General features: G+C 38.2%; 1 protein-coding gene across 4 annotated transcripts in view; it reads right to left on the reverse strand.

Annotated features, from left to right (window-relative positions):
* Ate1 (arginyltransferase 1) overlaps window positions 1–12427 on the reverse strand; it is a 113268-nt gene that overhangs the window by 59375 nt on the left and 41466 nt on the right. For all 4 annotated transcript variants that reach the window (XM_031388522.1, XM_031388521.1, XM_031388523.1 and 1 more), the window contains exons 9-10: window positions 4364–4545; window positions 1307–1406 (exon numbers count right to left, since the gene is read on the reverse strand). In XM_031388522.1, coding sequence (XP_031244382.1) covers window positions 1307–1406; window positions 4364–4545 — 282 coding nt within the window. The remainder of the gene's footprint in view (window positions 1–1306; window positions 1407–4363; window positions 4546–12427) is intronic.

The following is a 12427-nucleotide window of genomic DNA, read 5'->3' on the forward strand; positions in this document are numbered from 1 at the left end:
GAGAGAGAGAGAGAGAGAGAGAGAGAGAGAGAGAGAGAGAGATTTTAAATATATTAACCAAATGTAATGTATGACCCTTGTTCACGTCCTAAGTCAACTAAACTGATGGTGAAGCAGATTATGAAACAGGAAATAGGATCACTATCATAGAAGACATTTAGAAACACTGTCAATACTCTTCAGATGTGGTATTAAGACTGTAATCATTTTCAAAGTGCTTATGTTTCAAAAATACCCACTAAAACATTTACAAATATAAGGATACTTTTGGGAGGCTCAGGTATAACTCATGGTGGACCATTACATAGCATATGTAAGATCCTGGCTTTTATTCCTAGCACCTCAAAATACAAAAGCGGGAAAAAAGCAGTCCTAGACTCTTGAGTTTAAAAAGGCATCCGTAGCTGTCATGGTGGCTCATGTCTTTAATCCCGGGACTTGGGAGGCAGGCAGATGAGGATTTGAGGCTAGGATGGTTCACTATCAAATTCCAGGTCAACTGCACCTGATTTAGACCCTGTCTTCCAAAAAAGGACTGTCCTTAGTATGTTCCAAACTAACTTAAAAGGAGATGAAGGTAAAGGAACAGGTAAGAGCAGGCAGTGAGTCACTGCAGAGTAGTGGGCACACAGTAAAGAGTTTTTGCTTTCACATGCTTTTAAACTATTTCATATTATTTAGAAAAAGTAAATCCTATTTATAGACAGGACAGGTCTCCCAAGTGTCTACCTGTCCTTTCTCCTATGAAGGCCGTGGGTTTGGCACTCTGACTCCTGCCTGCCCCATCACACCTACTCTTCATTTGAGCTCCTCCTTCCTTCCTCCTCCACTCCCTGGAAGAAAACCCCATAATCTCCTAGGCCATCTACCAACCACTGCATGACCCTGTTTTATGCATCACCTGCAATACACTCACTGTATGTCTATGGTCTTCAGAGTAAACCACCACTCAGTAAAGCAGACAAGAGTGATGATCTCAGTGGAGAGCAGTCTGATCCTCTGTAGCTCCACGCTCCCACTGAAGAAATATCAACGGCCTTCACTAAAGAGACTGTTGACAACTATTTCTTAAAAGGAAATTGCAAAGCATCCTTAAATCTCACAACAACAAACATACAGGATCATATCAGCACAGAGGAGACTATGATCCTCACTTCAGAAAGAACTCCGTATGAGCAAGCAAAACTGTCTCCTTAACAATCCATGCCCACCTCTACATGCCAAGTGGTGTGCCCCAAGATGCACATTGTACTGAAAATTCATCTTCTATAAATGAAAACTGGCATAGGCACGAAACTGACATTACCTTGTATCTCATCTTGGGACAGGAATGAATGTAGAAACCCATATAATAATAGCTGAGTTGTGATGCTTTCTCATGCAGTTGTCTAGTAAAAGCAATTTCTCTGCCAAAAAACAAAAAAAACAAAAACCATATAGTTAATTTGGGGTTTCAATTTTCAAATAAAACCTAATGGAAAGAATCAAACTAGTCAACTCTTAAGAGAAAAATGTTCCTTTAAAACACAATATGATTATTACTACAGAGGTACCCCCAATAACCTCTAAATTATTTCAAATAAATACTTCTAAAGTTCAGATTTTATACTTTAATAGGAAAAAAGAGCTGATCTACAACCAATATGACATAAAATAAAGATATCTATAATATTATTCACTATGCCCTAGAATGTTCAAGGAATGTGGGCTGTTTTAACAGCACAACAAATTTGTAAAATTTAATAGCCGAGGTGGGAGAGATGGCTCAGAGGTTAAGAGAACTGACTGCTCTTCCAGAGGTCCTGAGTTCAATTCCCAGGAACCACATGGTAGCTCACAACCAGCTGTAATGGGATCCGATGCCCATATATGATGACAACTACAGTGTACTCACATAAATAAAATAAATAAATCTTAAAAAAAAATTTAACAGCCAATGAATTTCAAGAAAAATTATATATGTATTTACACTCAGCCCTTTCAGCATAAATGACTCATAACTTTGTGTAGCATAGTGGACACACAATTTCCTTAGAGTGAGAGGGACGACAGACAGCACATGCTCTCTCTCTCTCTCTCCATGCCTTCTCTCTGTTAGCAGAGATGAAGACTGTTCAATCAGAGAAGCTGAGTCTTCAGGGCAAGGCTTGCATGGGAAGTGGTTGTAATTTGCAGTAAAATAAATCTTGGCACAAAATTTCTCTATTTGTCCAGCTGAATTAAGCAGGCTGTATAGGAGACTGGTAATAATTTCTAAGCACACAGAACATTTTCTGCCTTTTGAAAGTTTTGTTTCTTGTTCTTCTTTCTTTTTAATAGTAGCAATGGATATATAACATTCATGAGCTTTTGTTATCTTCTGTTAGACAGGGTTTCATTTTGTAATGTAGCCTAATCTCATAATTTGCTTTGTAGCCCAGGCTGGCCTCAAACTCACAATCCTCCAATCTCAACCTTCTGAGTACTAATTGATGGGATACTCTGTTCATTTTTCAAGTGCAAATTTAAATCTCTGAAAGGTTATCCAAAAAAAAAAAATTAAAATGTTTCTTTAATAGAATAAGTGTTACTGTTCCTAGATCTAATCAATTTTCAAGACTCAAACTGAGGAAAGAAAGAACGTATGTATCCAAGCAAATGCCAACACATCACAGCCACCCACACCCAACAGCTCTTGGCCACACACTGGCTAGTCAAGATGGCACTTGTTTACTCAGCCCTGCTTATTTTAGATCACTACACTACCACTTACCCAAACCCATGAGCCACCCTCAACTATCCAGCAAGTCACTGGGCTCTCTCTTCAAAATACAGCCTGAATTTGACCACCTTCATTACCTCTAAGATAGTATAGCCATGTGCCTAATGAAATGATTGTCAAATGTGCCCCTTTCCTTAAAAAAAAAAAAAAAAAAAAAAAAAAAATTGCAGCAGCTCTTGTAGTGGCTATTCCTGGTTATCAACATGACTATATCTAAATGAACTACAATCCAGAATTAGAAGGCTCACCTGGCCCTAATCTGGAGGCTGAGAGATACAAGTTTCCGACCTGAATCTTGGTACGGAGATCTTGAGGTATAGTGGCTATGAATCCCAGAGGATTAAGATAGAAAGATCTGTGAGTTCGAGATCATCTGGGATTGAGGGTGTGGTGGCATAGTGGCTATGAATCCTAGACGATTAAGACCGGAAGATCTATGAGTTCAAGCAAGGATATCTGGGATTAAAGGTGTGGTGGCACACACCTTTAATCTGGGCCACACCTTTTGCTGGAGACCTACATAAATAAGGACATTGGAAGAAGTAAGGTTCTCTCTGCTTCATCTGCTTGCCTTGTGGGACTGAGCAGCTGCTGGACCCTTGGACTTCTATTCACAGCTGCTGCCGACCACTGTTGGGAGTTGGACTACAGACTGTAAGTCATCAATAAATTCCTTTACTACATAGAGACTACCATAAGTTCTGTAACTCCAGAGAACCATGACTAATACAACTCTCTAACTGCATTTCTTTTAGCAGATGCACGTTCCTTTAATTCATCCATACCATATTTGTTATATCTTTAAATCATACTGAGAGACTATATATGATAGTAATAACAATGTAAATAATGTTATATTTAAGAAACATAAATGATTCTGACATGTGATAAATATAGATATATACATATTTATGTATATATCTGAAAAATCTAAACACGTGGTTTCTTTTTGAAAAACATATTTAGTATTATTGTATGTGTACGATGGGGGTAGAGAGAATGAATATGCCATGGCCTTTTTAGACTCAGTCCTATCCTACCACCTTTACATGAGTCCTAGAAATGAAACTCAGGACATCGGGCTTACCCAGAAAGCACTTTACCTGATAAGCAATCTCATAGAAATCCACAATGATTTCTTATAGACTATATAAAAACATTAAAAGCTAGAGAATTACCATCAAACAATGGTATCTTTCTAAAGCTGTTATCATTTTGAGAAAGATTTATTTTATTCTCTCCACTGCCACATGAATGGGAGTGTGTACAAGCTCGAGCGCGCGTGCACGCTCGAACACACACACACACACACACACACACACACACACACACTACATGCAAGTTCCTATAGAGGCCAGAAGAGTGGTCAGCAGGGTTCCCTGGAGTTGGAGTTACAGGTGGTTGACAGCAGCTACCTAAGAATGCTGAATCCTATGAAAGAATGGGAAGTGCTTTAAACTGTGGAGCCATCTCTCCAGCACCCTAAAACTGTTACTTTTAAATATTAATATACAGCTATGGACTACTGTACCAGCAAATTAACAAACAATGAAATATGGACAAATTGGTGTAATTCATTACAACTGTACAAAGCAGTCTTACCTTAATGCTGAGTAGACACCCAAAGAGAGAAATGAATAATCAGGATCATAGTACAGATACACAGAAGACACACAGTACGGGAGAATGTCTATCACCCCCACAGCAATGATCCTCCCATCAAGCCAGTACTGCTGGTGAAAAGAGCCATAACCACATTCCGGTCCATTAGCAGGGCGCTCTGCCTACAAAAAGCAGACACAGACACATTAGCAGAAAGTCATTTATTCACATTAAAACGATCTCAGCTGGGCAGTCGGGGCGCATGCCTTTAATCCCAGCACTTGGGAGGCAGAGGCAGGTGGATTTCTGAGTTTGAGGCCAGCCCAGTCTACAGAGTGAGTTCCAGGACAACCAGGGCTACACAGAGAAACCCTGTCTCAAAAAAAAACCAAAAACCAAAAACAAAACAAAAAAGAAATCTAAGTAAGCTTTTATTTTGTTTGAGTTAATATGTCCTAAAATTTGGTTTGTTGTGACCACCATCCAGATAAAGAGTGAGTTAGAATGAAAAACTCAATCTTTAAAAATAAAGAGAAGGATAGGAAGGAAGAGGGAGGGAAGGAAGGGGAAGAAAGAGTAAGAGGAGGAAGAGAAAAGAATTTTTTAAAAAAAGGGAAAGAGAAAGAGAGAAAGGTAACTAATGTGACCCATCTCATCCACAAGACGACACACACACACACAAAAAAACACGAGTCCATTAATCAGGAAATATGTGACACATTCCAACAGCTGAAAAAAAACTCCTACAAGCTACAGGGAAAAGATGGTTCAAGCTGTTTAAAAACATCCACAAAAACCATAGCTAACAGTGTAGTTAACAATAAGAAACTCGATGTTTCTCTCTCCTTCCCCACTTCAGATTATGAAGACGTGATCCTATTAGGATCATATTTGAAGTCCGAGCTAATATAATGAGGGAGGAAGGGAATAAAGGGATGTGGGGAAATAGAGAGGTGGTAAGGTATTTGCCTAACATGTGCAAGTCCTGAAGGAAGAGAAACTGTGGGGAAGGGAACACAAAAAAAAAAAAGAAAAGAAAAGAAAAGAAAAAAGGAAAAAAAAGGAGGAGGAAGAGGGAGAGGAAGGGAAGGAAAGAAAAAAGAGAGGAGAGGGAGAAGGGGATTAACTCAGAGTAAGGAAGAGAAAAATCAACTTTCTTTACAAATGACTTGACTGTAAAATATCCCAAAAAATGGAGAAAACTGTAACTAATAAGTAATTATAGCAAAGCCTAGACCGAAAGGTTAAGATGTGAAATTCAATTCTTTTCCTTTATAACAACAATGACAGGAATGTAAAATTAAAAACACAATGAAAAGAAAGCTAAGATTAAAGTTTACATGTATGGATTCTATTCACTGAAAAGTACAAAACTTCTATGAAGGAAGCCAAAGACCTAAATAAGTGGAACAACACATTTTTAAAAAAGATTTATTGTTTATTTTCTGTGTATGACTTCACTGTCACTATTCTTCAGACAAACCAGAAGAGGACATCAGATCCCATTACAGATGGTTGTGAGCCACCATGTGGTTGCTGAGGACTGAACTCAGGACCTCTGGAAAAGCAGCCAGCACTCTTAACTGCTGAGCCATCTATCTCTCTAGCCAACACATTTTTCTTGATTAAAACTCTTTTAACAGCTCTTTTCAAGTTGCTGCACAGACAATACAATCCCAATTAAAACTGCAGCAAGCCTATTATCAAGAGTTTGAGAGATCTAGGTGAGGGATTAATATAGATGAAACATGGGCCCTTTTAGGGGATAACAGCAAAGTAATCATGATAAGCACTTTTATCAAAACTCAGCACTTAAAATGAGAGTAAATATTAATTATACAAAATTCTGCAAATCATTTAGAAAGTACATATACTTAACCATAAAATTTAACTATAGTACAAATGTATGGCGCAGTCTTACTGAAAGAGCTGAATAGAGAAAAAGAGATGAAATAATCAAGTCTAGAAATAAAAGCAGTCTGTGCAGGTGAAAACAAAAGAAGTACATTGTACTTACTACATTTTGATAAACCTGCTTCCCATGGGGTACAGGTTAACAATTCCGACACTGCTGTACGTGTAACAAACAATTAAACATAGAGCATGTGGTAGGGTTCTCACTGCTGTGGCTAGCTAAAGTGATCCAAGTGATGATGGATTATAGTTGAATGTGTGAACTCATGCTTGGTTGCTGTAAACACAGATGGTTATACGCAGAAATGTACATACTATAAGGATGTGCATACTCCTTACTATATACACACATTCCTTTTTCTGTCAGCTGAGAGGACCTTAAAGTAGCATCCATGAAAAAATGAGCACACCCTACTGCCAAGATCTTGGTACATTTTCTGCAGTCGAAACCAGTGCTAGGAGAAGTGACTGACTTTAGGACTAGGCAGGAAATATACAAATGAGCTTACTGGATCTTGGTGTCAGTACTCAAGCAATTGATCCACTCAAAGGAGCATAGGAGTTAACAAAGAGATAATTTATTACTATACTATTTTAAGCAACAAAATAAAAGTGATCTATAACCCTGAGTATAAAAATCCATGTACGCATACTACTATGTATCACTGAGAAATAATAAAAGAACAGAGAGAAACCTCCCATACAGAAAAATATCAAATTTACATAGATATTCTGCCCCGAAGCCAAGGGAACATAAGATATGCATAAAGCAGGCCTGGTGTTGTTTTCTTTCTTTTGTTTCTTTGTTTTCTCTAATTCAATTGCCTGGTTCTCTAGTGTGAACTCTGTAGGTGACATCATCATGTCACAACATCAAAAGGCTGGACATGCCTGGCTCTTTCCTCTTCCACCATCATTTCAGTGAGATCAGAAAGAGCTAAATCTGAGAATAACAGCTCCCTTTTTTCAAGAAGCTCAGAAGCCCTTGCTAAAGAAGCATGCCCATGTCACCAATGCCCACTGACTTGAGAACACCACTGCATTAATGTGTAGCTCACAGTCTTACATCTCCTTACTGAAGGACTTTTGTTAGCACTGCTCAACTGTCACAAACACAGTGGGAGAAAAAATTACATATTACATAGGAAAGCACACTATTTGAGAAGAAAAATAAAGGGCTATTTACCTTAAAGTCAAAGACATCATGTAAGTTAACAGATCTCAAAACCCTTTTATACTTGGAAAAGGAGAGAGAATTCTGAAGAGTTTATGTCTAGTGGAATACATTTACAGATATTTACCAATTTATGAAAAGGGAAATCTTTAAAAATATATCTAATAAATCATTTAAAAATAACAATAAGTTCCAGTCTGTAAGAGGATAAGATACTGCATGAAATTAAAAAAAAAAAAAAATACAAGAGGGCAGTTACATGGTTCTACATTTTTTTTTGAAATCTGTATCAGTAGACCACCTGACTCTCATGTCTACCTGTGTATTTAATCTGCTAATGTCACAGAGCCTCTAGAAAACAGTCTGTACCTCATGAGGAAGTGAGTCAGGAAGGCTAATGGCATCTCAGCATTATGAAGACAGCACTGGTCTTGAGGACCCCTCTGACATGTGCAGCAAGGCAAAAGACACAATATTTCTGTCTTTAAAATACAAGGAGCCTACAAACTTTAAGGTAAAAAACAAACAAACAAACAAACAAACAAACAAACAGGACTCGTAAAGTTTGCCTTCTATTTAAGTTTTGAGAAGCAAATGGTAAGATTCAAATAAAAGGAGACCAATAAGCAAACTTAGGCCAACTTTTGTTCAGTCTGAATTGCACATTCCCAAAGACCCTGTGTTTACGAAAATACACAGTTAGACGACACTTAAGAGCAAAGTCATGTAAACTACAACTGTTACCTTTTATTCCCCTATAAGTCCATCAGTGATGGGGTTAGCAACACTTAATGTTTCTTTCCAAGTCTGCAGTTTGCAGTTTAGGTTGTGCAAAGGAATAAATCAGAAAATTTTCACAAGATGCTCTGTTTCAAGGATTTAGCTGATAACAGGAAAAAATAATAAAGCTCCCCCCAGCTATACAAAAGAAAATTCACCTTGAATTCAGGGAAAGATGGCTGAGCCCTGGTGATTAATGAGCTATGCAGTGCAGTTTCCGTTTCCAAAGCACCATGTAGAGATGACATGAATATTAATAGTCCAGGTCTCACTTTCAGCCAAACTGTTCCCCAAATGAGTGCTTACTTATCCTAACAAAATACACCTGTCTTCTCACCCACCTGCCTTCCTGTGCCTTCATGACACCCCAGACAAGCTAGGCTCAGGGTAATTAGCAAAGAGGAAGTCGTTTGAGAGGATTTTCCAAAGGGTGTAAAGATGAGGAGGACAGGACTTCAGAGGACAGAACCTGAGTCCCCCTCCTTCCAAAGCACCCCAAAACCACCTCCCCAAACTGTTCTTTTGGGACACAAAAACTACTACTGCTGGTTCTCTTCTGAGTATGTTACTTTACAGCTCTGTAGGGACAGAGGCTAACCAGTAGCGTTCTTTGAGGGGAATGAATACTACCTAATGTTAGATAATTAGTAGTTGCTTTAATCTACTAGCAATCAAATCCCAATCTCCTATTTCATTAAATTATATGCAAATGCTCTTTGAAACAATTTTAATGTTTACTGGTTTTATAGCAAATAACATGTCGATTAAGTCAGACATGTGTTTACACCATCTGGGTAAGACTACTGGTTTATCTTTTAAAAACCTGTACTTAAGAGCCCTAGAGGCCATTCCCTTAGAAGCTCAGGTGAGCTCACTGGATGGAGGACACAAGAGAAGCACTCAGTCAAGCACCCTGGTCCAAGCATCCTAAAGTGGCTCCCATGCGGTGCTGCCACTGCTCACTCACTTTGCTCTGTGTCTTCCTCTTTACCGGGTCTGCATTACCATCTCCAGGACCAGGACTCTATCCCCACCTCTGGACTAGGTGTTGGACTAACAACATATCTCTGTTGGACAGATGATGAAGAATTATTCTCTTCTGAACAACTGAAAATGGAAAATCTGGGGGTTTTTTCTATTTTTATTTGTGTACTTTGTAAATTTAATTAATAAAACAGTTCTTTGTTACCTGAAACTACTGTGTTTGACATACTGCTAAAGTTACAGAACTGAAGAGTTTTTTTACATGTCTGTCCATAATCAGAAAAGCTTTTATTTCTATTTCTATAATGATTCCCCACTTCCAGGTGATATTAAACTGCATTCAAGTATGAGCTCTGTGAAGCTGATTTATATAGATAAGCAAGCAGGTATATAAATCAGTCTTCAAATTCACAGAAAACAAGCTCCTTATAGAAACTAACAGCTTAGAAGCAATTTTAAGAATTCAAATAAATATACATAACTAAAGCAACTCTGGAAAAATTCACTGGCACAAAATTTTTAATTTAAGGAAAAAATATTATCTTCTTATATTTATAAGCACGACCACTGGACTTAAAATTTATGATAAAGGACTTACCACAAATGGCTTTAATAAATATAAAGAGAAAGAAAAGAGCTATTATTACTACAGTACTTACAGATGTTTTAAAAAGTTAAATTGTTAATACTAAGTGCCTTAGTCTGATTTTTGTGTATTTTAAATCTAACTCTCTCAATAAAAAGGCTTTACAAAGTAAGGCACTTCCCAAATGGCTTACCAAAAATAATGGTAATTCCAAACAGTCCCCAAGCAGACAGTGCTTACTGAGCACTATCACACAACCTTGGACTGCAGGGAGTGGGCTGAGCTTCCCTCGCTGCTGTCCAACCAGCAAAGCCTGCTCTCACAGCCCTTCTTCCAGGAACACATATTCCATGGTGACAGCAGACTGAGAACTCAATGAATGCCGAGATCAAACAAGACTGATGTCCCCATGGAGACTAATCTACCCCAGGATTTACTATTCAAGGTTTTTCTGAAGCATTCACGCACAACTAATGGGCAATGAAAACTGTCAGGGAAGATGACCCTAATTTTGAACACAGCTAAAAAGGTCTTGGGAGTAATGATGAATACTTGTACTAGCTGAAGGAAAGCTAGCTAACCCAGCAAGAAAATATTTTGAATTTTTAAGATCCCTAAACTAACTGGAATTTGTGCAGAAAAATCTTGAACAAGACAGGCATTTTTCTACTTAGTGTTTGAATTTCTACTTTAAGCATGCTTTCTTTAGCCTCAAAATCAACTTTTACATTTTAGTCACCCTGAGGTTCTTTAAGACTTCAGTAATTGTCATTTCATTTCACTAAGCAATCACATTTTCAATTTATACTGTCTCAACAATCATGAGATGCCCAAAACCTAACTGAAGAACACTCACCTCCTGTCCAATCAGCTTCAGGAGTACTATCTGGCCACATACGCAAGACACTTGCACTGTACTCACCACAGCAAACTCAAGACAAGACAGGATATCTTCGGTTCAACTGTTTGGCCTTACTGGCAGCTCTGCCCAAGCTAGAACTGCCCCACAGGCCTTAGATGCAAGGGAAGGGAACAGCCATCAAATGACAATCTAGTGCTTTTGTTCCAGATTTCTAATTGGCGCCTTTGAGTAATAACATTCAACTCCCAACTGGAATGTATGGGACACAATCTGAAACTACAGGATTCTTTCCTAACATACACAGCTACAGGTAACAAAACCCTGCTCCTCTCTGGTTTGGCCCAGTGGTTCAAGCCACAGCCTTGTCTTCCTCTTCTGATTTTTCAGTATCACCAACAGTCTACTGGCCATCACCTACAAATAACTATGCTCTCACTAGGTACCTTCTGCTTCCTGGCTTTACCTCTTCAAATTAAGTAGGGCCTAAGCATTAGACTGAAACAGGTAAAGGCTCCCACCAATTCACTGACTAGCCATCTCCACAGCACTCCAACCCATGCCAGCTCTCAGCAGATCTGGTCATCAGTGTACTCCACACTTAGGAGAATTATCCAAACTCCAGCTTAACAACTCAGCCTCTTCCCCTCATGTCTCCTTCTTTCAGTTCTCTCCCTTCCACCACTTCTCGTTCCAAATTCTGGCCATTAGCAATACCTTAGCAGAGGAAGCTGCCTCACAATATTATGCAGACAGAAGAGAAGTGAAGTTCCTATGTCTTCCCAGAGTATTTTCCTAAGTCTCTTCAGACAGACAAGCAGTTCTCCATTCAAAAAACAAATTTTTGAAAAATAGTTTGAAAGCTTTTAAGAGTATTCATGGCTTGTTAGCTAATATTATGAGGATTAATAAAATAGTGCTATAATATTAATTGAAGCATATCAACTTGAATACTGAGCTCAGCTAGCTAAGTCACAGAGAGGAAAACACAGCACAGTCTGCATGTGACTCATGTCATCTATACAGTCTCTCTAAGATTCATCCCTGTTCCTTTTGATTGCACTGTGCTCATTCACCAGCTGACAGAAGTAAAATTCTTTCTGGCTTCTGGCTATGATGAATAATGCTGGTATAATCATTCATGTACAATTATTTATGTGGATACATATTTTTATTTCACTTAGGCATAATTAAAAGAAGTAAGTTTCAGAATTATAAAGTAACTGTGATGTTTTAAAAAACAGCTGAACCATGGCTCTACATTTCACTTTTCTACCAGTAAAGTAAGAGAGTTCTAATTTCTCGACATTGTGCCAATCCCTGTCTGTCGTTTGAGTCTATTCACTTAGTGACTTCATGGTGATTTCTCTCTGGTTTTAACTTCCATTTCCCAAATGAATATCAACAGACTGTTTCTCTTGTGTTTTCTAGACATCTGTCTCCTCTGGAGAAGCACAACATTTAAGTATCTTACCCACTTTTAACTAGTTTCTACTGTTGTCATTAGAGTGCTATTGTATTCTGCTGGTTCTTGATGCCAATTTAATTATACTTCCCATCCTCTTCAATTTAGTGAACTTTATAAAATACTCCAGAATGTGATCTGGCGTGGTATACTTGAAAATGTACCTATTTTAAATGTCACAATGAAACTCATCACTTTGTATGCTAACTTAAATTTTAAAAGGGGGCAATGAAGGAGATATAGTTCAGTAGCAGAGTACTTGCCTAGGCTATTCCATGCCCTGGATCCAATCTCTAGTGCTG

The sequence above is a fragment of the Mastomys coucha genome, unplaced genomic scaffold (genome assembly GCF_008632895.1).
Source record: "Mastomys coucha isolate ucsf_1 unplaced genomic scaffold, UCSF_Mcou_1 pScaffold21, whole genome shotgun sequence".
NCBI classification, from domain to species: domain Eukaryota; kingdom Metazoa; phylum Chordata; class Mammalia; order Rodentia; family Muridae; genus Mastomys; species Mastomys coucha.